Source organism: Artibeus jamaicensis, unplaced genomic scaffold, assembly GCF_021234435.1.
Source record: "Artibeus jamaicensis isolate MK-2021 breed Jamaican fruit bat unplaced genomic scaffold, CSHL_Jam_final contig_464, whole genome shotgun sequence".
NCBI classification, from domain to species: domain Eukaryota; kingdom Metazoa; phylum Chordata; class Mammalia; order Chiroptera; family Phyllostomidae; genus Artibeus; species Artibeus jamaicensis.
Genome location: NW_026521842.1, coordinates 13,951,414 through 13,977,957, shown reverse-complemented (window position 1 = coordinate 13,977,957; position 26,544 = coordinate 13,951,414). Strand labels below are relative to the sequence as shown.

The following is a 26,544-nucleotide window of genomic DNA, read 5'->3' as shown; positions in this document are numbered from 1 at the left end:
ATACCTAATGACCGTCGCTTTTTCTACAAGAACAGAAAATGAGTAGACTTTTTAAAGTACATATTTAAAAATTGAGTTCATCTGGCACTTTCGTGGGCAGCCCCACCGGCCCGCACGCCACCGGGGAGGGGGCCTCGCGGGGCCGGAAACACAGAGTGGGAACCGACATGGCGGATCTCAATTCCCCTCAAAAGCAGTTAGGGATGCCTCCGCCGCCGGAGGGGACAGGTGGAGGCCGCTGCTCCGAAATCTCCACCGAGCTCATTCGCTCCCTGACGGAGCTGCAGGAGCTGGAGGCTGTGTACGAACGGCTCTGCGGCGAGGAGGTGGGAGGGCTGAGCTTTTTTTCTTTTTTTTTTTTTGCAGAAGCATCCAGAGGCAGTGGGCGTAGGAGCCGCCAGCACGGAAATCCGCGCTGTGGGAAGCTCTCTCCCAGCCGAGGGAAATAAAAAGCACCTACTTGAGAAGCAGGAGTGTAGTTGAGTGTGGTTTTGGGGACCTGCCAACCCTCTTTACCCTATATGATGCTTCCAAGCTTGTTTTCCCTGTTGTGTGGTTGATGCGCCCCCCGACCCCGTTAATTTCTCTTGCTCTTAACGATTTATTTGGTGTCTCCAATTCTCAGGGGGAGTAAAGGTAAATTGAGAGTATAAAGCAATTCTTCTGGTTCTTAAATTAAGAATAAAGGCTCTCTTGCATTGGCTTAGCAGTTTAAAAACTGGAATGCTTTCAGTTATCTCATTTAACCACTAGTCATTGCAAATAAAGGTGAAGCGGCTTAAAACTTCCTCTTGTAGGGAATGATTTGGGGGTATAATTTTAGCGTTTCACCTTTATAGATAGAAGTTTTGTAGAGTTTTGTAAAAGCTTGAGGGTTTTTTGGTAGAAGTTTTGTAGAGTTTTGTAGAAGCTTGAGGTTTTAAGACGCAGGCACAACTGCCTAATCTTGGACAAATCACTTCATCTCTTGTACCCCTGCCATTGTGTCAGATGAGGGGCGTGGACTTTGTTCTCGCCAGGATTCCTTTCAGCATCTAACGTTTTATCTCCTTTTTGCCTCCTTCACTTTTCCGTGGCAACCCGATTGTGTCGATACATTTTTTTAATGTCAGCTGGCTTCCCTGCCAGTCAAAAGAAAGAGAGCTAATCCCTGATCTAGAAATTTAGTATCTGTTTCCTAGAACCAAACATTTAAATAAGGTAAAGCACAAAAGGCAGTTTCAGCCTGGGGAAGAGGGGATCATTGACATCTTTGAATATTTTCAAGTATTAACTTCATCATATCATAACTTGATAATGTTTGTCAGCAAGATGTGCTTTATAAAATTCAATACTCTTGACTGAACATTCCTAAGCTTGCATTCATTGGGTCTGTCGATACTTTGGGGGGAAATTAAGTGAGTCTTACAGACAGAGCAATATTAGTTCTGTATTTGTATTTGAAAACTGTCAAGTGAAGTTTCCATCTGGACCCTACTGGACTATTTTAATAAAAATGTATAGCTGATATTAGTGGCTGTTATTGAACCATAAGTCATACTATATTAAGCACTTTTTTATCTTGTTTGGCTCACACAACAGTCCTAGTATCTGTTACTATCCCTACTCTACAGGTGAAAAAACACAAGCATTAGAAGGTTACATTAACTGAGGTCAGGCAGTAAGTGGCCTGGCTCAGAGAGAATTATATACTATGGAGAAACTTTGTGTAACTGCCACTTTGGAAGTTTCCTTTGTTTAGTCTTTATATTATAAAGGCATTCCTGTGTTAGGCACTGTGCTTATGGTATTGAATAAAGGTTTGTATTCTTTGTGGTGTTCTGCTAGATGAAATAAGATACATATAGTGATTATATAGTGTGATAAGTGCAGAAAAAGTTCCTCTGAGCATTCTGATGATGGGATGTTTCTTTGTGTTTCAGAAAGTGGTGGAGAGAGAGTTGGATGCACTTTTGGAACAGCAAAACACTGTTGAAAGTAAAATGGTCACTCTGCATCGAATGGGGTGAGTCCATTCATCTCAGCAAGAGCTATTAGAAATTGCAACACTGTCCACTGGATAAGTTATTTTCCCTTACCTTCTGTTACAAAATGCCAGTTGAGTGTGAAACATAAGGGAGCATTACCTCAAGGCAAAGTGGACACCTAAGGGAACAGTTTAGTAGTTTTCTAAGTGACCTTGACTAGCAGTATCAGCATTACTCACACTACCTGGAAACTTGTTAAAATGCAAATTCTAGGGCCACGCCCAAACCTACCAAAGCAGAAACTCTGGGGATGGTTCTCAGGAATCTGTATTTTAACAAGCATACCAAGAGGTTCTGGTGCATGGCTCAAGTTTGAGAACCACTGTTTTTACAAATTTTGTATATTTGCCAGTCATAAAAATTGCTCTATGTTCTCATCATCCTCTCAGATTGTTGGTTAGTGCATCTTTTGCTCACTTAACATTTGGGAGGGAAACAATTTGGAGAGTCTGTTCTCTAATTCTTTGGCAGTACCTATTTAGCAGTGTCATTAGAACTTATAGAAATTAATTTCTTATTAAGCATTAGGCCTGAGTTTACAGTAAAACACTCTTAGGGAAGAAAAGCTGTTAATAGAGTGATTTAAGCTAAGAATTTGGGGAGGTACAAAAGAAGTAGAAGACATAGTCTCCATCTGCAAAAACACTTTCATCTCTTAGTCCTACCCTCTGCTGCTATGGACCTTTGTGTGCTGACAATGTGTATCTCTAGTCCCAACCTGCAGTTGATTGAAGGTGATGCAAAGCAGCTAGCTGGAATGATCACCTTTACCTGCAGCCTAGCTGAGAATGTGTCCAGCAAAGTTCGTCAGCTTGACCTGGCCAAGGTAATCCCGTTATGGTGTTGATGTTTGGGTTAAAAGGGCAGTAGAAAAGCCACCACATTAGAAAATAGAGCAGCAACATCCAATAGAAATCTAACACAAGATACCAAAATCAGACAAAGGTATCATAAGAAAACTCTAAACCAACTGCTGTTATGAATATAGACATAGAAATTTTCAACACTAACAAACCAAATCCAGCAGCACAAAAAGACTATACTATGAGCAAGTGGGATTTATCCTAGGAATGCAGAGTTGGTTTCACATATGAAAATTAAGGTACCATGTCAGTAGAATAAAGCAGAAAAACCATATGATCATCTCAGACTCAAAAAAGTAATTTACAAAATTTAATGCCCTTTACAAAAACACTTAAAAAATGTGAAATAGAAAGGAACTTCCTCAACCTGATAAGGGGCATCTATGAAAAACCCACAGAAAGCATCATATTTACTCCTAAAATACTGGTTGGTTTCCCACTGAGATTAGGAACAAAAGAAGGATGTCAGTTCTTGCTGCTTCTCTTCATCATCTTACTGGAGGTTCTAGCCAGGTCTATGAGGCAAGAAAATGAAATAAAAATCATTCAGATTGGAAGATATTTAATACCAACAACAAATGTACTTTTAAATTTTCTAGTAGGCATTTTTTTCAAAGTTAAATACATGAAAATAATTTTTAAATATGCTTTATTTAACTCATTGTCTACAAGGTCATTTAAATTTGTAGTTACTACAAAATGATGTTATTGAGATATTTTATCTTCATTTTTGCACTAAATCTTTGAAATCCCATGTGCATTTTATGAATACACACCTTAATTTAGGCTAGCCACATTTCAAGTTTTCAGTAGCCACATGTGGTTAGTGGCTACCATGCCAAACAGAATAGCACAAAGTCTGGACTCAAAGAAGTCAGGCCCTGCTTTCGTTTGCCCTGTGAAATAGCATAACTTTTCCTGATCTGTTTGTTCAGATTCTACAAAAATAACCACAAAACTAAGCAACACAACCACAAACTCACACATTAAAGGTTTCTTTTAAACATTCTTGCTCGTTAGAAAAGTACTTTCCAGTCATTTCATTTGTCTCTCAACTTGGTTTACAATGTCACATTCCCAAAATGTCCAGTACAGGAGCTCTCCCTCGAGGGAGCGTGCCCACGCCTCTTCCATCCCGCTTTCCTGCCCCAGGTGCGGTACCTTTACCCTTCTCTCTACTAAGCTTCTTTTGCCTCTAAGTTGTTTTCTAAGCCCATTTCTTCTACCTCTGTGATATCTCAATACACTTTTTAAAAAAGATTTTATTTATATTTATTTATCTTTAGAGGGGAAGGGAAGGAGAGAGGGAGAGAAACATCAATGTATGGTTGCTTCTGGTGCATCCCCTGCCAGGAACTGGCCTGCAGCCCAGGCATGTGCCCTGACTGGGAGTCGAAACGCGATCCTTTGGTTCGCAGGCCCACGCTCAATCCACTGAGCTACACCAGCCAGAGCTAAATAAACTTTTGTTACAGTTTGAGTCTTTGAGCTCTGAATTCTTTCTGAACCAGAACTCAAAAAAAAATGTTTATAAATAAAATGTTAAATACGTTCTGATTCTGTTATGAATTTAACATTGTAAGCCCAATATAAATATAGATACTCCCTGTTTTTCCATTAGTTGAATGATCTGGTCACATAAATTCAGTTGCATGATACTTGTCAGGGGTCCTGGTCATTAACACCAGTTTTGTGAGTGGTGGTGTTTTTTAGTTTGGCCAGTGAGGGCTGCAAAGGACATGGTTAACCTTAATCTCCCTGCCTTCTGAAGAGATGTTTTTTAAAGAATAGAACATTGTTTCTGAGCACCAAGTCTTTTTGCAGAACCGCCTCTATCAAGCTATTCAGAGAGCTGATGATATCCTGGACCTGAAGTTCTGCATGGATGGTGTTCAGACTGCTCTGAGGAATGAAGACTATGAGCAGGCTGCAGCCCACATCCATCGCTACTTGTGCCTGGACAAGTCAGTCATCGAGCTCAGCCGACAGGGCAAAGAAGGTCAGCATCCCAAACTGCTGATTTCTAGTCAAGTCACAAGCATCTGTAATCTGAAGTAGACACACTCAACCAGGAGAAGGGCATTTGTGGGGAGGGTTTTGTTTCTTAATAAAAATTTTAATTTATTTATTTTTAGAGAGAGGGGAAGGAAGGGAGAAAGAGAGGAAGAGAACTATCAGTCTGCTTCTTCTCGTGTGTACCCTGACTAAGGACCAAAGCCATAACCCAGACATGTGTCCTGACTGGGAATCGAACTGGCAACCTTTCACTTTGCTGGACAATGCCCAACCAACTGAGGCACACCAGTCACGGCGAGAAGGGCGTTTGTTGGCAGGAAATGTCCTTATCTAGCATTAGACCCTCCAGGAGGCCTACACCATTCTGGGGCAGTGTTCTTATTCCTATTTTATGGAAAAGGAAACTGATTCCAGAAATACTGTTCTCTGGCCAGTAGGTTCTTTCCACTTGCTCATATTGCCTACTTAAAAAATTAACTTCTTAACCCTTTAATCTGGGCCTTCCATAATCTCAACTCACCCTTGCTAGCCTTGTTTATTTTCAGCCTTATTTCATGCTCTTCCATTCATATATCCATTCATATATCCATTCATATATCCATTTCATGCTCTTCCATTCATTTGTAAATATTTATTGAGCTCCAAATGCCAGGGCATATATAGAGAACCCTCGAACAATATGGAGGTTAAGGGCACCAACCTCCCACATAGTTGAAAATCCTCACGTAGCTATGGTACTTACAATACTGTGCAAATACTTGTTTTAGCTTTCTCTTTATATTGCTTTACTTATTTCATCCCCTTTGCCTGAAATGTATGTTCTTCCTGTTCAGGTGTCAAGATCCTGCCCATCATTTTTTTTTAATTAAAAAAATTTTTTATTTTTAAAATAAAAATTTAAAAATTGTTCTATTTATTTTTAGAGAGAAGGGAAAGGAAGGAGAAAGAGAGGGAGGGAAACATCAGTGTGTAAGAGAAACATTGATCAGTTGCCTCTCACATGCCCCCAACTGGGAACCTGGCCTGCAACCCAGGCATGTGCCCTGACAGGGAATTAAACCTTTTAGTTTGCAGGCCAGTGCTCAGTCCACTGAGCCACACTAGCCAGGACCCAAAATCCTGCCCATCTTTGAAAAATGGGATGTCACCTTCTTTAAGAAGGCTTTTGAGATTAGTTCAACCAGAAATGTGACTTATAGGCACCTTTATTATGATATCTATTGTATACTGAATTTTACCTTAGTTGTTTGTGTACAAAGTTTATCTCTTTTGCTCAATTATAACTTCTGTGATGATAGGATTATTGCTGATTTAGCTTTTAATCCATATTGCTAGTTTAGTATCTTACACACAGTAAATGCTTAACACGTATTTTTTTAAATGAAAAGTATTATTAATTTTCACTTCCCCCCTTTGCACAGGAAGCATGATTGATGCCAACCTGAAATTGCTGCAAGAAGCTGAACAGCGTCTCAAAGCCATTGTAACAGAGAAGTTTGCTATTGCCACTAAGGAAGGGGATCTGCCCCAAGTGGAGCGCTTCTTCAAGATCTTTCCACTACTGGGTTTGCATGAGGATGGATTAAGCAAGTTCTCAGAATACCTTTGCAAGCAGGTATGGCCCCTGATTGCTTGGCAGGATCATGGTATGGTTCTCGGCCTACAGATTGGAGCACTGAGTAGATCTAGTGTCTGGATACATTCTCACCTCTGGATTTGACTCCCCTTTTCTGCTCTTGGCTGTAGCTTGGCAGGACTGGATGCATGCATTCATTCAGCATTTGTCTGTTTCCAGTCTACTGTGTACCAGGCATGGCGTAGACACTTGCTGGTGCACATTTATTTCCAACAGATCAAGTGAACGTAAAGGAAAACTAAAATGCAAATTCTCTGACAAGATGACTTAACCTTTTCAAGTGTTAGCCAGGAACTGGCTTCTTTTAAAAGCATTCGGAGTCATTGGTTAGTGGTTTTAAGACTTCATAACCAGGATTGAGTCTCAATAAGCCACAGTGACATGAAGCAAGTTAGATCACTTGAGGTTAAATTCTGAAAAAGAAGCAAGATCCAGTTCAAGTCTCAGCCCTTTTCCCCCACCCTAGATGGAGAGAAGCAAATCCTGGCAGGCATATGAGCAGAAGATTATAGTTTTTTAAAACTATCTAGGGTTGCATTCTGCCCTTTTCCTCGAAATTCTCTTATAGAACACTAATCTGCCATTAAGAAAAGTAAGACAGTGCCATATGTGCTGACAGATTTCACTCTCTATGTGTTTGTTAAGTCAACAGTATGCTACCGTTCTGTTTAAAATGAGGGCCATGGCAATAAAGATGTATGCTTGTATAGGCATGGGGTATTTTTGGAAGGGTTAACAGTAATCATCTGTAAAAATGGGAATTAGGAGACCAAGAGACACAGGTAAGAGGAAGAACCACTTCTCACCAAACACTCCTTTGTTCCTTTTGAACACTTAAGTATTTTGTGTTTTACCCATTCTAAAAAAATAATTAATTAAACATAAAATACAGCTGCTCTATGGAACTTTTTTAAATCATTACTTTGCCATCTGGGACCTTGAAATGGCTTCTACTTTTAATCCTTTACAAGCCCCATCAGCAGTGCCCAGATTCCTTGTGCTACCTAATAAAACACCATTAATGATAACTCTGAATTACACCTTAACACGATTATTGAAATGGGGGCTCTCTCCCTTGGCTGGTAGCAGTACATACTTCCAAAGAGAAGAAAAACATTATTTATGCCTCTGAGTGGAAGAAGAGCTGCTACCACTGTGTTTGAGTTTCTTGTCTTGCCCGCGTTCGAGTTTTCTTGTCTTAGATAACCCGGAGCTTTCAAGGGAAGCTCCTCCGTGCTGCTGAAGCCGTCAGGGCATCAGTGAAATGTGGGAACGGAAAGGCAATGGGAAATCTTTTTGGAAAACTGAGGCTAGCCTTTGGTCTGAGAAATATGTGTGGTTTGCTTTTTTCTTCAGGTGGCCAGTAAAGCTGAGGAGAATCTGCTGTTGGTACTAGGGACGGATATGAGCGATCGAAGAGCTGCGATCATCTTTGCAGACACACTCACTCTCCTGTTTGAAGGCAGGCTGCTTTCTCCACTCCAGGGACACTGCAGACGTTATCCCAGCTAATAACTGCTTCCTAGCATTTCTTCTCTCCCCACTGGCCTGATGCCTTTAATTTAATCCTGTAATCTGCTGTGTACTGGTTTATTGGAGAATTAACTTCCCAGTTCAATATCAGATTAGCAGAAATTAGTCTGATCCTCCCTAGCCCTCAAGACCAAACTCTAAGAATAAATTTAAACATTAAAATACATTCCTGGGAAGAGAGTGATGCTGGTTTTTTAAAATGTTCTGATAGAAACTATCAATATAACTTAGGAAAGGCTTTCTGGCATACTAAGCACAGAACATATTTAATAGACAGTTTTGCTTAGTGACTTCCAGCACTGACAAGAACCATTTGTACTCATTTTGGGAGGTAAAACAACCAAAAGGGATTGAGTTAGACCCTGGATCAGCCTTGGCTGGAAGAAAGGATTGTATTTTGTGGGAACAATATTTGGAATTCAACCCTCTTACTTTCTTCTTTCTAGGGATTGCCCGCATTGTGGAAACTCACCAACCAATAGTGGAGACGTATTATGGGCCAGGGAGACTTTATACCCTGATAAAGTATCTGCAAGTGGAATGTGACAGACAGGTGGAGAAGGTGGTGGAGAAATTCATCAAGCAGAGGAACTATCACCAGCAGGTGAGCATGGAAAGCTACAGGTGGTTTAGAAGCAGCATTAACCAGGACACCTAATGGAACAAACTGGAGGGAAAAGCAGAAAAGATGCAGACAGAAGAAAAACAAATGCCAAATGCACACCGGCCTGCATCTTGCCTGTTAGGACTTGAGGTGTTCTCAAGACAGTGATGGCCTCGGTACAAGGTTGAGAAGGAACTGGAAAGGGCCTCCTGAAAGGAGCACCACAGAAACAGTAAACCCGTTCTTTATCACGGAATGTGCAATTGTGCTTTCCAGGGGTATCATAAGAATTTTATTTGTGAAGACTTTTGAAGTGTCGAGTAATACAGCTCACATTTCTCCTTAGTTCCCTTAAGTGCTAAAGGTAGCATTTGCTTTTTCAGAATTTTATTTCTCCATTCCTTTGAGCAGAGAAAGTAAAGAGCAGGACTTAGAAATAGTAGCCCCATAGAATCTAGACAGTAGTCCATTGGAACACCATCAGCATAACTTTATGGATTTTATTTATTTAGTTTTACATAAGGGGAAGGGAGGGAGAAAGAGGGAAAGAACCATCAATATGCAGAAAGACATCCATCAGTTGCCTCTTGCACAACCCCAACTAGGGACCTGGCCTGTTACCCAGGCGTGTGCCCAGTCACAAACAAACTTGGGACTTTTAGTGGTGCTCAATCCACTGAGCCACACCAGCCGGGGCACCAATTGCATCACTTTAAATGCAATAATAGGGGTGAGCATTACCATCTAAATCAAGTAAACCTTTGGGTCATCATCCTGAAAGCCTACTTTAGGTCTGCCTGTTAAGCAGACTAAACCTAAACATTCTTGTGTCACAGCAAAAGGCAGAGGAGGGTGAGGAAAACCATTCTCATTTTTGGTGTTTTGCAGTTTCGGCACGTCCAGAACAACTTGAGAAATTCTGCCACAGAAAAAATAGAACCAAGGTAATAATCCTCTTCTCTTCGGCCCATAGGTGTTTGAGTTAGCAATCATATATCATCCAGAAACTAGTGTTACAATGTGATCTGTGTTTTAAAAATATTTTATCTATGGCTATTGGTTTTCTTTAGTGGATTATGCCATACAAACAAAACCATTTGTATATAGCATGTGGTCTGTAAAGAATGATAGATGGTTACCAATACTTTTGAAGTCCTCCAAGTTACTCTTCTCCTCTCCTTCCCCCAGAGGTGACTACTATCTTAAAATTTTAAACTTTTTTAAGTTTTCTAATAAAAATCATACATGCTTGTTAAAAGAAAACCCAAACATTATAAAAATGTATTTATTCAATCAGCAAATTTTTACTGAGCGTACATTACATGGCAGGCATTGGCCCTGTGCACTGGGAATATGGCAGCAAACAAAGTGAGCAAAACAAACCTAAATCTTTCTTTGTGGCATCTCTGGTCTGTGATATTTACTTTATGCCAGACATTGTTCTAAGCACTTAAATATTAAATCATTTAATCCAGGCTTTCTGAGCCTCTGCACTGTTGGCATTGGGCTAGTAATCCTCTGTGCTGTGATTTGTAGGATACTTAGCATCCCTGACCTTTTCTAACTAGATGTGGATAACACCCTCCAGTCATGACAACCAAAAATATCTCCAGACACTGCCAGATTTTCCCTGAGGGACAGAGTCACTCTCAGCTGAGGATTACTGATTTAATCCATAAGCATTTTTTTACTAATGAGGAAGCCAAAGCCTAGAGAGGTTGGGTGACTTATAGCTAGAAAGTGGCAGAGCCAAGAAAGGAATCCAGGCTGTCTGACTTGGGGGTTCATGCTGTTAACCACGCTGACATACTAAGGTAGGGTGCAGGAGAAGGTGTTAATGAAGGGATATAATCTGAGCTGATGAAGTTCAAGGAAAAATTCCTGAGGAAATGACCTTAGATCTGAGAACTTAAGAGTGGTAAGTAGGAATAGGAGGTAAACAATGTTCCAGGTAGAGCAGGGAAAGTGTGTGCAAAAGGCCTCGTTTTTGAAAAAAATGAAAGAAGGCCAGTGTTGTTGAAGTGCAGAGAGTTGGAGAGAACCTGGTACGAGATGAATCTGAAGACAGTTTTAGAGTTGGGCCATTCCAGGTCTGGTTTTTTAAGAGCTATGGAACTCTTGATTATGATATGACCAGATTTATATTTTGAAAAGGTCTTTTGGACATAAGTGTGGAAAATGAGTCAATTTGTGTATATGAACTGAAATAAACATTCAACCTCTTTAGTTTTAAATGTACATACCAGTTAACCTAGCACAAGTTGTTGAAAGTGCTCTTCTTTTCTAACTGAATTGTCTTAACACTCCCCCTGGAGATAGATCAGTTGACCGTAAATGTGCAGGTTTCTGGACTCAGTCGGCCTGTAGATCTGTCTTCCTGTCAGTGCCACACTGTCCCGATTGCTGTAGGAAGTTTTGAAATTGGGAAGTGTGAGTCCTCCATCTTAGTTTGTTTACTGTTGTTTTTGTGTTGTGTTTTTAGATTGTTTTGGCTATGAATGGGTGTGGGGCAGTTTAATGATATGTCCCCAAAATCTCATCACAGCTAAGTAAAAAGTTGGGGGGGGGGTGTTTTCTTTCTCATGAGGCATAGATCATTTTTTCTCAAACTGCTAACAGAAACACACCTCCCAATCTCTTATTTAACCCCAGCAGAATTGTAGAGGTGAGTGATTTGGGTGGAACATGTAAGTGGAACATGTGGTTGAGAGCTGCCTCTGAGTATAATGGGTCAGCAGAGCCAGGATGACCATCTGGCAGAGTCTGGTCCCAGTGGGGCGGGGGGTGTTTGGGACTTTGCTTTTATCTGAGGGAATCCAGTGTCCTCCTGTTTATTCTGCCCCATGTGTCTCAGGGAACTGGACCCCATCTTGACTGAGGTCACTCTGATGAATGCCCGCAGTGAGTTGTACTTAAGCTTCCTCAGGAAGAGGATCAGCTCTGATTTTGAGGTGGGAGACTCCATGGCCTCAGAAGAAGTAAAGCAAGGTAAAAAGCATTTCCCGTATCCCCTGGGAGGGCTGGGGTGTGGTGGGCTGCTGTTGTTTCGTAGTTAAGCCACAGATCTCTTAATAAGGAAATGACCGGGGCTTGTCCGCATCTGGGGGTGGGGGAACCTATGGGAAAGTGGACTCCCAGTAGAAAATCTATATTTAACCGAGTTTGGGGATTGGCCTGGGCCTTTGAAACCATCTAATCACTTTACGGAGGAGGAAGGCTAATGCCCAGAACGATCAGATTACTTTCCTCTGCTCTTATCCTTATCAGTTTTGTTTTAGGGACTGGTATTTAAGTGTGTGATAATGTGGGACTGGTGAGGGGTGGGGGAGGGAGGGGGCAGAAAAGAAGGGAGGGAGGGAGGAAAGAAATGTATAACTTCATGAGGGAACTTTCAGGAGTGAGGAATATTCCAAACTGGATTATAGTAATTGTTGCAAAACTCTGTATAGTTTCTAAAAAAAATCATTGAATTGAATACATACAATGCGTTAATTTTATGGTACATAAGTTATACCTCAATGTAGTATCGGTCATATTGAGAAAAGAATGTATAGTGTAAAGAAAGGCACACAAAAAGAGTATATAGTGTAAAAAGGCTTTCATCCTCTCCCTCAGTCTCTCATGCTCTCAGTCACAATTTTTAAAGAGAGAAATACATTTAAAAAGAGGGTAAAAAAAAATTTAAGACCATCTGTTTATTTTTAGAGAGGGGGAAGAGAAGGAGAAAGAGAGGGACAGAAACATTAATGTCTGGTTGCCTTTCACATGCCTTGTACTAGGGACCTGGCCCAAAACCCAGGCATGTGCCCTGACTGGGAATCGAACCAGCGACACTTTGTTCACAGGCCTGTGCTCAGTCCACTGAGCTACACCAACCAGGGCCATACACAGTTCTACTTTATTTATAAATTTACTCTCTAGGTTTTTAAGAATATTTAATTCCTGCTGGTCAACTGTTATAAAATTTTCCAAATTGGAGACTTGAGACCAACTATAACTCACTACTCAGAGCTGTGTTGTCCAATATAGTACTCAAAGCCACATGTTAACAACTTAAATGTAATTAAAATGAAATAACACTAAAAATTCAGTGGATAGGCCCTGGCTGATGTAGCTCAGTGGATGGAGTGCAGGCCTGTGAACCAAAGCATTGCCAGTTTGATCCCCAGTCAGGGCACATGCCTGGGTTGCAGGCCATATCCCCAGTATGGCCTGTGCTAGAGGCAACCACACAGTGATGTTTCACTCCCTCTCTTCCTCCCTCCCTTTCCCATCCCTCTGAAAATAAATGAATAAAATATATTTTTTAAAAATTCAGTGGATAGGGCACAGGCCAGTGAACCAAAGGGTTGCCGGTTCGATTTCCAGATGGCACATGCCTGGGTTGCGAGCCAGGTCCCCAGTAGGGGCCACTTGAGAGGCAACCACACACTGATGTTTCTCTCCCACTCTCCTTCCCTTTCCCTCTGTCTAAAAATAAATTAATTAACTTCAGATCCTCAGTCACATTAGCCACATTTCAGTTGTTTAATAGTAGTTACTATATTAGATAACACAGATACAGAACATTTCCATCATCACAGGAAATTTACTGATTTAGAGAATGAAATGTATTATACCAAATATGTTTTATTCTTTGCCTAGAACTTACATCTTTGTAGTCTTACTAATTAATTCTAAGGAAATAATGAAAAGGAAGTTAAAAGTTCTTTGTAAGAAAATGTTCACTATATGCCCTGGCTGGTGTGGCTCAGTGGATTGAGAGCTGGTCTGTGAACCAAAACGTCACCAGTTCAATTCCTAGTGAGGACACATGCCTGGGTTGCAGGCCAGGTCCCCAGTACGGGGCACTCGAGAGGCAACCACATATGGATTGTTTATCTTCCTCTCTTTCTCCCTCTCTTCTCTTCTTTCTAAAAGTAAAGGAATAAAATCTTTATTTTAAAAAAGTTCACTAAACTGGAAAGCATTATGCTGAGTGAAATGAGCTAGGCAGTGAAAGACAAATACCAGATGATCTCACCTTTAACAGGAACCTAAACAACAAAAGAAACAAGCAAGCAAAATATAACCAAATACACTGAAACTGAGAACAGGCTGACAGTGACCAGGGGGAAGAGGGGAGGGAATTTCAGGGGAAAAGGGGAAGAAGGGTTTACAGGAACAAGTATAAAGGACACATGGACAACAACTAAGGGAGGTGGAAATGGGAGGGAGGTGGGGAGCACTGGGGGGGGGGGGGGGCTGGGATGGGAGTAAAAACAGAAAACGGTACTTGAACAACAATTTATAAAAATTTTTAAGTTCACTATAATTTCTAATTACTCTGATTTCCAATTATCTCTAATAATGGCAAAATATTTGAAAATAACCAGGTGTCTTAATATATGAAGACGGTTTTTAAAAATATAGACTCTACCTGATAAAATACCATAGTAATTAAAAATAAATAAGCTAAAAGAAGTAAAAGGCTATGTATAAACACTGAAAATATTTACAATATAATTTTAAAATACACTACAAAATTATACCTATACTGTGACTATAACCATGTAAATTATGTACAAATTTGAAATAAAGGTTAGAAAGGAGCGTGAAAAACTGAAGAAGGTTGATCTGTTTCCCTTGAGGAACAGAAGTGACTCTTCTTTTCTGGTCGTCCCCTAGAGCACCAGAAGTGTCTGGACAAACTCCTCAATAATTGCCTGTTGAGCTGCACCATGCAGGAGCTGATTGGTTATTATATTACCATGGAGGAGTACTTCATGAGGGAGACTGTGAATAAGGTAGGACAGAGGACACGTCCCTTGGAAATGGGGCCTTTCTGTCCAAGAAGCCAGGCTGAAGGAAATGGCCAGGCATGTCATACTTCTTGGTCCTGCTTTGAGAATACCCACGCACGCAGACTGAGTGGCATCACTTTGTATGGTTAGAACACCTCAGCTCCGCAGGGAGTCTCCTTGTTCCTGCCTCCCTAGAGGTATGTGGGTGAGGAGCCTTGGGGAAGAGGGTCCTCTCTGAGGCCTTACATTCCAGGAAAACAGTTGTCCTCAAGGCAGAGGTCCTGAATGCTTAATTTCTTAACATAGTGATCAATAGGAAAGTGAGGTATTTTAATAAGGAGGATCCACCCCCAGCTGTGAGCAGAGTAAACCATGTGGGGAAAACCATGGACAAGGTATAAAAAAGAAAGCACAGCCTGTTCCAGAACCAGCTTGAACAGCGATGTGCAGAACCGGGGCCCTTACCGGGTGCTCTGCCTTTTGGGTAGGCTGTGGCCCTGGACACCTATGAGAAGGGCCAGCTGACATCCAGCATGGTGGACGACGTCTTCTACATTGTTAAGAAGTGCATCGGGCGGGCTCTGTCCAGCTCCAGCATCGACTGTCTCTGTGCCATGATCAACCTCGCCACCACAGAACTGGAGTCTGACTTCAGGTGTGCTTGCCACTCTATCTCATTTCCAAGAGGCACAAGGGTCCTAATTGTGATTGCTTCCTGAGCACATTTGTTTCTTCCTTTTTTTTCCTTTTGATAATAGTTCAGTTGTATACAGGATATAACTTTTTATCCATAGCACAATATCCTCGGCTCTAGGCAGCTGCTCAGCAGCCACATAGCTCATGGGCCAAGTCACTGTTCCATTCCCTGGACTGGATTGGAGGGGTCATTGGCCCTGGGACCTACAGAGGAATAGGCAGCTCAGAGGAAGAAGGCAACAGTTATAATACTGACAATCATAGTTACTGTTGCCCCAGGCTAGGCACTACGCTGATTGCCTGCTCTTATTCAGTCTTAAGAACAACCCTGCGAGGTAGGAACTATTAGCTCCATTTTATAGATGAGGAGACTTGGGGCTTAAGGAGATTCTAACCCATGTCAAAGATACCACGTCTTACACTTGGTGAGATATGGACTAGAGTCCAGAACTGATGTCTCAAAACCCATACTCCAGCTCTTCCTCAGCTGTCCCTTTCGTTACGCTGGACCACTGACGCTGTTGGAGTTCAGTGGTAATAACTGAAAACCTCGCAGGAAGACAAGAATTAGCTCGTCTTCTCTGCTCGTCATCAGTGCCCTCGAGGGTGCTGGTCTCTCCCGTCCCCTGCCTTCTCAGGGTCTTCTACAGTTGTCTCACGGATTGGCTATGCGCCGCAAAAAGCAGCTTGTGCTGCTGGATCAGGGTAGGGGCCCTCTGGTCCTCTGTCCCGGAGCCACATGGAGCGGTGTCAGTCCCCATCAATCCCCACATGCCGTTCTGCCCCCTAGGGACGTTCTGTGTAACAAGCTGCGGATGGGCTTCCCAGCCACCACCTTCCAGGACATCCAGCGTGGGGTGACAAGCGCCGTGAACATCATGCACAGCAGTCTCCAGCAGGGCAAATTTGACACAAAAGGCATTGAGAGTACTGACGAGGCCAAGCTGTCCTTCCTGGTAGGTAGCCCCACTGGCCGGGAGCTGGGTGGGTTAATTTCAAGAGGTTAAGCTATGATCTGTAAGCTACAATATAGCCTTCGACTGGAACCTTTTCTTCTAGTGTCTGTGTAGAAGGAAAACTCCTTTAAGGAAAGCTCCTTCTAGAAGGTTCTGAAACCATTTTTTATCCAGGGACGTATTTCTGAGGAGCCTGAGCCAGGACAGACACTGTTCTTTGCCTGGAAATCTGGGTGTTTCAGTTTCTGGAGTGCTCATTCCTTACAGCACTACCCAGCCATTCAGGGGCTCTACCCAGTGTCAGACTTGGTTTGCAAGTGCCACAGAACCAGCTGGAATGTCTGTGCCAAGCCTCCAGAACGCTCCTCCGAGGACAGTCCCCCAGTGAGGGTTGGGCACCACTCCTTTAAGCCTCCCAGGACTGCTTCTCTAGCACACTTCTTAGGCTTTCAGCTTTGTCGGAACGGTGAGTTTTTTAAAGCCCTTAACTACCCAGAATGATAGATGGGGTGAAGCTGTGAGTCTTCCCAGTTGTGTGATAGCTGGCACGGGAGAAGCATGGAAGGGTGAGAGGATTTACGAAAGGTAACAGCTAGTTTGTGATGAGCTAAAAAGAACACAGGAGTCCTGAGCTCACATTCGGGCCTCCCTGGCACTTGCTGTCTTGGCACAAATGGGAACAGCACTGCCAGAGCTTGTTCTGCTTCAAGTTTATGTTGGCCAGACCCTGGTCTTCTTGGCTCCTGAGGGTCAGAGACAGGAGGAGACAAAATTACAGAGCTCTCAGTCAGTACACAGATGTGGTCTCTGAATGCCCTGGGGTTGGATACAAAAGTAGCGTATACATGTTTTGTTTTGTTTTGTTTTGTTTTGTTTTGTTTTGTTTTTCTGGAAGCAGGGTCCTTAGTGTTTAAACTTTCTTAACTCCCAAAAGAGTTCAGAGCAGTTACTTCCTCGGACAGGAACTTGAACATGCTACCATCTACCCTGTCTCTACAAGGAAACCCACAGTAACTGGTCCTCAGCCAGAGCCAGGATCAGGCTCTTTAGGCAGCGCCCTCTCTTCTCATCATTGAGAATATTTTCCCTGGGCAGGGGTTCTGTCGATCTGGAATGTCACGGTTGTTGCCAAAAAAAGTATCAGCTCCAAGAAACTGTTGCTCCTGAGTGTGGCACTTTGGGAGAACTTTGCCAAAATGTCTGGCAGCCAGCTTCATGTGATCATGGATTGACTTACATTTTTCATTTTGTTTACATCCCATTCCACTTAAAGAACTTGTTTCATTCTTTCATTTCTCTGCTCAGAAATGGCTTCTTGCGACCTCCCACAACAAAGCTAGGTGTCCTTGCCTGGTGGTTTGTTCGAGGCCCCTGATCCATCCTCCACTGGTCCTCTTTTCCACCACTTGGCCCCACAATTCCCCATTAGGCTAATGCCTGTGCGTTCATGCATTGGCTGTTCCCATTCAGACAGTTTCACTGTTTGAGGGCCCAGAAGATAAGGCAGATGAGAGGTGATGCTGCCCTGGCCATTGTGGCTCAGTTTGTGGGAGCGTCATCATTACACCCAAGGGTCACCGGTTTGATTCCCTGTCAGGGCACATTCTCAGGTTGCGGGTTCGAATTGGGGCATGTACAGGAAGGCAACCAGTTGACATCTCTCTCTCACATAGGTCTTTCTCCCTCTCTCCCTTCCTATCTTTCTAAAAGCAATGAAAAAATGTTCTTGGCTGAGGGTGAAAAAAGAAAGAAAAGAAAGAAGGGTGATGCTGAGTGCTTAATGACAGGTTTCTAGTTTTTCTGACGCCAAGTACTTAAAATGTCATCACTCCCACCACAGGGCCCATTTCTCACGTCACCCTGATTCATTGGTTGTCAAGATGAACTCCCTACCGGCGCTGACATATCGTTCACTGTGAGCTGGGATAAGCCCACTGAGTCCTTGCTAACGAGGGCTGACGGTACAAGGAAGTTTTGAAATCAATGCCATTTGAACCCAAATCCATTTTCCTCTCACGACATTATTCTTGGTGCCCTTCAGTGCCTTAGAAACATTTATATTGTCGTCTTCATCCTTGAGTTGTCATGACAGTACAGTTAATTCCCGAGAGCAGCTGTTCGCAGCCTGGCATTGAGGTAGGAAAGGCTAACGAAAGGCCTTGAACCTTACCCATTCTCAACAGCACAGCCTTAGTGGGGTCAGCAGCGTGACCTTTCAGTATTGGCTGCAGGACACTGATAAGGAAAGCATTTTCGGGAGACAAGAGGGATGTCCTAACCTCACCCCCACACCCCACACCCCACCCCTGCCGCCAGGGTTCTGGGATTCTTCTCTTACCCTGAAATCCCGAAACTCCTAACTCATCCCTTGAAAATTGGCTCCTCCCTACATCACCTCTGCCTCCCTGGTCATGCCACCAGCCTACCAGTTCAGAGGCGGGGTGATCCTCTCAAACTTCAATTCCTTCCCCACGCAGCCTCTAGGTTAGTACTCCCAACCCACAGCTGTGCTCATGGGACAGTCACCTGCTTCATATAATCCTCAGTGTCACCTCACTGTCCACAGGCCAGCATGGCACCCAAGTTCCATTCTGATCTCACCCACCTCTGCATCTGTACCTCTTACCGTTTTCCGATACTTGTCTGTGCACTGCCTCTGTTGATCCCTGAAACCTGCAATTTTCTGCCATTCCGCGTTTGGTTATGTTCTTTATTTTCCATAACACATTCATTCACTCATTCATTCATCTGACAAATATTTATCGGGAAACTTCAGGCACTGCTTTTGGTTCTAGAGCTGCGCTGTTCAGTATGATAGCTACTAGCCACAAGTGGCTAAGTTTAAACTTTAAAATCTGTTTCTGTATTCCACTAGCCACATTTCTGGGCTCAGTAGCCAGACATGGCTAGAGACTACCATGCTGGATAGTTAAGATTTAGAATATTTTCATCATGAAGAAAGTTCTGTTGGACGATGCTGTACTGGAGACACAGGAATAAAGAAGACAGACTAGATCCCTGCCTTCAGGGACTGTCAATCTAGTGAGAAAGGCGGGCAAGAAACAAACAATATCAGATCATCCTGAGTATCATTAGGAAAATATTGAACTGAACAGTGGGCCCAAAAGAGGTTGGTGGGGGTAGAGAAAGGTACTCACTATCATCTATGTTTCGGCCTCTTAATTTTTTAGTTGATTTGAGAGAGAAAGAAACATCAGTTTGTTGTTCCACTTATTTATGCATTTTGTTTGATTGCCCTGACCAGGGATTGAACCCACAACCTTGGCATATCGGGACAATGCTCTAACCAACTGGGCTACCAAATCAGGGCTGTTCCAGCCTTTCAAATTCAACTCAGTTAGCAACTCTGCCATGGAGCTTTCCTCAAATGCCTCATACCAAATGGTGTTTCTTTTCTCAAAATGTCCATAGCGATTTGTGCCTTAATTATCACTTTATTGCATACTGCTTTTTGTGATTGGTATTTCTGCACCTAGCTTAAAAGTTTACCACTGAATCGTGAGAGAAGGAGCCCTTGGCCTGGAGTGAGAAGACCTGAATTCTAAACCTGGCTCTAGCTCTGTGGCCTGTCGCTGTCTGAGTTGCTATCTTGTTACCATACTTTATTTTTCTTCACGATGTTTATCACTGGCTGGCATTATAAAATACATGTATTTATTTATCAGACTTCCCTTCTGGAAGGTAAAGTCTGTGAGGGGGTGAATTTTGTCTGTTTTGTTAACTGCTTTCTCCCTGGTGCCTAGAACAGTGCCTGGCAGGTAACAGGTGCTAGGTAAATACTTGCTGAATGAATTCTTGACTGACCTTGGTGAATCATTCCACCTTCTGAGAAGTTTTGTACCTATCTGTGAGCTGGCTTGATATTACTTGTTTTGCAGAGAGTATTTGGACGAGAAAAATGCTTCCTGGGTGCCAGGCTCTCAGGAAGGGTTTCTGTAACGTGCGTCAGCCTTCGCATCACTGGCCTGGACGCGGAGGTTTGGGACCTCAGGGTTTCTTCCAGACCCGTGTGCCAAAACAGGGAGGAAAAAGACCTGAAACCTTGGGTCGTTGCTTTGGAGGTCAGGCTGGCTTTGCTGCCGTGGTGTCAGGCAGAGGAGAAAGGGTGAACTAGTGAGCCCGGTTCACTGTTCTGCCCACCCCAAGGCCTGATGACAGCGCTGTGGGCTGTCCTCAGCCCTCCTCTGAGCCTCGGGAGAGCTGCTGCCAGCCACTCTGGCACTGGCCTGGGCACAAACACTGATGAGCAAGAAATCACATTCTTTTGTCCTCATCTCCCAGGTGACTCTGAACAACGTGGAAATCTGCAGTGAAAATATCTCTACTCTCAAGAAGACCCTGGAGGTACAGAGGAAATTGCCCGTCAGCTTTTAGCCACTGCCACCTTCCCTGGCCTCACTTTGAGAGGGAGCCTGTGCACTCATCCTGGCGGGAACTGTGTGTGCCGTGGCATTGAGCCAGCTCTGCTTCAGAGCACTTGGGGGGCTTCACAGTATTGACTAATGACTCGGGGTAACAAGGCATCTCGACCAGTATGAAGAGCTCCTGCCCAAGATTTGAAAGATCAGAGTTCAGATTAGATCTTCCAGCGCATTTAGCACGTGACCTTGGGCAAGTCCTTTAACTCTCAAAGCTTTAGTTCTTACATCTGTTAAATGAGGTACATATCTCTACCCTAGAGATATTTGGGTTTGCTGGGTAGCATAACAAAGAAACAGCTTTATAATTTTTTCTATAAAAAATTTTTTCTATAAAAATTATAAAGCCCTGTATAGTCGTAAGAGATTAAGATGAGATAGGATCACCAAACATTGTACAAAGCTGGTCGCTGGTACTAGTTTTTACAGCAAGGCCGCCTAGTATAGGGAAAATTGTTTGCACTTGGAACTCAGATAACCCTGAGTTCAAATCTCCACTTGGCCGGGACCAGTTGTATAGCCTGAGGCAACTTCTGTAACATCCCTGAGCTTCAGTTTTCTCATTTGTAAAACAGGAAGGATGATCTCTACCCCACAGGGCAATTGTGAGACTTGAACAAGATAATATAAAGCACCTGGTACATGAACAGGATGCAGTGGTAGTAAATTGTATTAATAGTTACAAATAACATCATGGAGCAATCACTTAACTCTGCCTCTGGGAGAGGAGGGAGGCCAGGGTCCTACCTCCCTTGTGACACTTGTACTGAGGAGTCTGCTTTGCTGCAGAAGCACAGGGCTAGATGTGCAGACTGGTGGTGAGTGTCGGCTTTAGGGCTGTGGAGGCTGGGGGCCAGCACACAGGGAAGAGGGCCCCAGAGCTGACCAGGTTTGGGGGGCTCGGAGAGAACAGTCAGGTGGGACGTGACAGTAGTACTGTGAACTGGCTAGATTAGGGATTCACCCCAAAGGGGCCTTAGAATGCAATGACATGAGAGTGATACAGGGTACCAATAGCATGGTGTCTGTCATATTGTATGTACTCAACAGGGTGACTGTCACTGTTTTTAAGTCATGGCATCTTAGATTATACTCCTGACTTCATCTTAGTCTGTTGGATTTTGAAGTAAAATTTTAGGAAATATCAGGAATTCAGAACTGAGCTGGTAGAATTAGCCAAGTGAAAGAAAAAGGGATAGCAAAGAGCTAAAAACAGTTCCCATACATCCTACCAGGTAGAGTTTATTTCAGGTCATGCCTACCCCATTTAGATTTGCCTCTCACATGTGTTCTTAATCCATCAGCAACCCATGAGGTCAGCTGGCATGATGGCCATTTTACAGATGGGGTTGAACAGCTAGAGATAATAAAGACTGGAGCAGCTGTAGGACTGGAGGCCCTCTGCCTGCTAGAGCAGCCCCTTTGCACCTCTCCCACAATGCTACTCCTGCTGTAGCCAAAAGCACAAACTTTCTAAGGAGGAAACAAGAAGTGTGGGCAGCTAGCAGCCCAAACATGGTAGGCTTCATGCAGTCCCCCTGCAGAGTTCTGGACAGCTGGGTTGTAGTGTAGTGTAGAGTGTACTGTAGGAACAGGCTCTCTGGAGCCGGAATTACCACCTTGAATCCCAGTTCTACAACTTCCTGCTCTGTGGCTTTAGGGTATTAACTTCTCTGTGTCCAGTTTCCTCATCTGTAGAAGAGGGATAATTATAGTACCCACTTCATAAGATAGGTACTTTAGTTAATGAAAATAAAATGCTTAGCCCTGGCCAATATGGCTCAGTAGATTGAGTGCCAGCCTGTGAACCAAAGGATAACCAGTTCATTCCCAGTCAGGGCACATGCCTGGGTTGCAGGCCCCCAGTAGGGGGTGCGCAAGTAGCAACCACACACTGATGTTTCTCTTCCTCTCACTCCCCTTCCCTGTCTCTAAAAATAAGTAAATAAAGTCTTTGTAAAAAAAAAGAGAGAAAGAAAATGCTTAGAACAGGGTCTGGCACATGTAAGCAGTTAAATTTTACCTGTGATCATGATGCTCTCTCTCCCTTGGGCTGCCAGGTGACAGTATTTAAAACAAGAAGTTACAACAACAGCTAGCATGTCCTTAGTTCCTACTATGTGCCAGGCAATGGGCTAATATAAGTAAGCACTTTGTGCATCATTTCATCCAACCACCACGGAATCAGGAGTTTGTAGACAGCGAAATTGAATTTCAGAAACTTGAAATCACTTGACCAGGTCACTCAGCTAATCGGTGGCTGAGCCAGGATTTAATCTAGGAGTGGTTCCAAAGCAGGGGCTTCAAACTCATTTTTACTAGGGGCCACATCAACCTCTTGGTTGCCTTCAAAGGGCCAAAATAATCTTAGGACTATAAATGTAACTACTTCTTAACTGTTAAGGACTTGCAATTACATTCAAACCTTTGAATTTAAATTGGTCCCTCCAGATTACAAAGAGGGAAGTGGGAGCCAGGTAGTTCGCCACCAGGACAGAATCCAGGTTTCTGAAAGTCACCCAGGGCTCTGGCCTAGGATCCGCCTTAGCTGTGACCAGAGAAGGCCAGAGTAGGAGAAATGACTGGGTGCATGTTGCTGCCCTCCCTACTGCCCTGTGGCCCATGCACAGAAGCCTGAAAACTGGTGTCCTCCCCTAGAGCGACTGTACCAAGCTGTTCAGCCAGGGCATTGGAGGGGAGCAGGCCCAGGCCAAGTTTGACAGCTGCCTTTCTGACTTGGCTGCCGTGTCCAACAAATTTCGAGACCTCTTGCAGGTAAGCCCGATTGAACAACTGGCTGCATCCTGTGCCAGTGTGTTGCTCTGAGAAGAGTGTTACTGCTTACTGTGGGCTATGTATATAAGGAAACAGGAGGGTTGAGGGGGTAGCATGCAAGCCACTGAAATTGTGCAAGTCCCTTGAGACTAAAGGCCCCATTGGTTTTTCAGCAGTGCAGTTATCACATTGACAGGCCAGCATTCTAGTTTTTAGAATCTCTACGTGGCCCCACTGTGTCAAGAGCCCTCAGAAAGGTGCTCTGAGGGAATGGAACCATGTGGTGTCACAGACCTGCTGCGTGGCCTTAGGCACAGGTGCTGCCCCTATGGGCACTCAGAAGCCTCCTTTTTTGAGAGTGTACACACCAACCGCTAGGCCTTATCTCTGACCTGGACCTCAATTGGCATAGATCTGGAAAGGACTGGTTGTTCTTGGCCTCTTATCAGCATTTTCTGTTCCACTTCAGACAGCCTGCAGATAGTCTCAGATCTGGAAGAATGCCCTGGCAGTCGGGGAGTGGGGTAGGAGAGAAAAGGGATGGAGAGCTGTGCTTTGTGGGTCTGATGCGTCTCCACCTTGTCCTTTGCAGGAAGGGCTGACGGAGCTAAACAACACAGCAGTCAAGCCGCAGGTGCAGCCTTGGATCAACACCTTTCTCTCTGTTTCCCACAACATTGAGGAGGTCAGCCTGACCAGCAGCCGTCAAGCACAGGATTACCCCCGTGTTCCCCGAGCCCCCAGCTGGAGGGCAGTGGAACTGTCTAAACCAGTGATTTTCAGCCAGCGTGCCGCAAGAATTTTTGAAACATACAATATCTGACTATTTAGTCAGGGGCACTGACCTCTTTCCCCTTAGACTATCAAATAAAAAAATGACAACAGCTAACATAGCAATTGGTGGCTAGTATAAGTGAATTAAGATTTTACCTAATTTTTTCAGATCAGCAAAAAATAAATTTTTTGATGTGCTGTAGAATTTTAGTAATTAGTTTAAGGGTGACAGGTGATGAAAAAAGTAGACTTGTCCTTAAGGGCTTTGCAGGCCCATTTTCCTCAGACCCTTGTAGCCTAGGGTCCTCCCAGGAAATAGGTTGTTCTGACAGTCAGAAGGGCCAGAAAAATATTTAAAGGGAGTTTGCCTTGAACTGATACGTCCGCTTATTGAGGCTCTTTTTTTTTTTTTAACCTAAGGATTTTATTCTTACAGAACATGAGATGCTAGCGTAAGTAAAGACCAGAATCTTTCCCATATTGTGTGGGCCATGGCCACAGCCCAGGGCTGTTTGCCAGTGGGAAGTGCACTGCAGAAGCAGCAGCAGTCACTGCCAGCTGAGATGTCCAAGCTTATTTTAAGGTGGATGAGTGAGAAGCTACAGGGGAGGAAGAACCTCTTCTGTTAGAGGGATGGAAGTGGAGTGAGGATGAATGGTTCTTGGAAAAGCCCTGTGACCCATCTTGCTTCCTAACAACAGGAAGAATTCAACGACTATGAGGCCAATGACCCGTGGGTGCAACAGTTCATCCTTAACCTGGAACAGCAAATGGTGGAGTTCAAGGTAAGCAGGGGCTTTGGGGACCAGCTTATGGAATTACCCACTTCTGCCAAAACCAGCAGCCTACAGCTCCTCATCACGCTCCTGCTGGGAACCCTGAGAGCCCTTCTAAGTCCCAGTCTGTAGAAACACTCCCCAGGGGCTTCATGTGACCATCTCTATCCCCCCGAAGACTCCACTGTGTAGGCAGGGGCATGGGTAGAATCCCACTGATGTCTAGCCTCTGTGTGTAGGCCAGCCTGTCTCCAGTCATCTATGACAATCTGACCAGCCTCATGACCAGCTTTGTGGCCGCGGAACTGGAGAGAGTGGTGCTGAAGTCCACCTTCAACCGGGTAAGGTCAAAGGAGCACCGGTCCCTAGCTGTGTCATTTCTGCTCTGTGGAAGTTGAGTCCTGACACTTGCATGCCCTATTTGCTACTCCCAGGCCCTGCGTATCTAGACCCAGTTCTTCCATGGCTTCTGAGGCATTAGAGCTGATTGCAACCACCTAAAGCTCTGATGACCTTGCAGCCCAGCACTAACGGAAATTGGGGGCCAGTTCTACTGGGCCAGAGGGCCAGCCTTGAACAGTGATGAGGCTTGTGTTTCCCTGCAGCTGGGCGGTCTGCAGTTTGACAAGGAGCTGAGGTCACTCATTGCCTACCTTACCACGGTGACCACGTGGACCATCCGAGACAAGTTTGCCCGGCTCTCCCAGATGGCTACAATCCTCAATCTGGAGCGGGTATGCAGGGCCCCCGTTGCCTAGCCAGGGAAAGGTGTCTGGGCAGAGAGGCAAGGGGCATAAACCAAATTTGGATCCAGATCACTCCCTCAAAATGCCAGCAGCCCAACTCTGCTGGAACCTTCTTCCTGGGCACCACAGCTCTGAATTTCAGGATAGTCTCCTCCTTGCTGACTGCCTCTGTTCTTCCTACAGGTGACTGAGATTCTAGATTACTGGGGTGCCAACTCTGGCCCACTGACATGGCGCCTCACCCCTGCTGAAGTACGCCAGGTGCTGGCTCTGCGCATAGACTTCCGCTGCGAGGATATCAAGAGGCTGCGCCTATAGCTGCCAGGGTGAGCTCTCCCGGCCCATTACACTTCAGAGCCCATTCCCTAAGTGGCCACAGCCAAGGAATGAGCAAGGCCCTCTGGCACCAGGAGAGGTATAACAGCCCAGACCGTTCTACCACCGGCAACGGAAATAAGGCATTGACTAACTCCACTCTCTTGACTCAGACCTAGCTGAGTGGTGCTCTGGGAGCACTCAGCCCCACCAAGAGGTGGGTCCCCCGGACTCCTAATGAGGTGGGAAAGTCAACTCAGGCCATCCTTATCCGTGGTGGTCATGCTCTCATCCCTGGACACTGCAGCCAACAGACTGCCTCCCTGCAGGCCCTAAAGGATTTGGGTGTATCTGGGAACCTAGGGAATTAGGTTTACTCCAAGAGGAGGATGTGATATTTATGACCACTCTGATTAAAGGAGACTCCTTGGAGAGATGCCAGTGTGCTGTTTTCAGGGAGGGCTGGGTACTACGGGGAAGGCAGGTCTACCGGTTGCACTGAAACGTGAAAGCTAACACCTAAAGCCTCAGCCTCCTGCCACACCCAGAGCAGCACACAGCTACTGCCAGGACCCACATGATAGATTGTGACTCATCTGATGCCG

At 44.3% G+C, this 26,544-nt stretch overlaps 1 protein-coding gene across 1 annotated transcript; it reads left to right on the top strand.

Annotated features, from left to right (window-relative positions):
• The first annotated feature begins 157 nt into the window (after positions 1 to 157).
• On the top strand, positions 158 to 26,373 carry COG4 (component of oligomeric golgi complex 4). The gene is made up of 19 exons (XM_037154174.2): positions 158 to 326; positions 1,923 to 2,005; positions 2,739 to 2,853; positions 4,715 to 4,889; positions 6,328 to 6,521; positions 7,899 to 8,004; positions 8,522 to 8,679; positions 9,568 to 9,623; positions 11,534 to 11,667; positions 14,347 to 14,465; positions 14,951 to 15,117; positions 15,949 to 16,114; positions 20,417 to 20,479; positions 23,212 to 23,328; positions 23,921 to 24,013; positions 24,804 to 24,887; positions 25,118 to 25,219; positions 25,484 to 25,612; positions 25,808 to 26,373. Exons 1-19 carry the CDS (start codon positions 168 to 170, stop codon positions 25,940 to 25,942), a joined length of 2,355 nt encoding a protein of 784 aa, XP_037010069.2. The 5' UTR covers positions 158 to 167; the 3' UTR covers positions 25,943 to 26,373.
• The last annotated feature ends 171 nt before the right edge of the window (positions 26,374 to 26,544 follow it).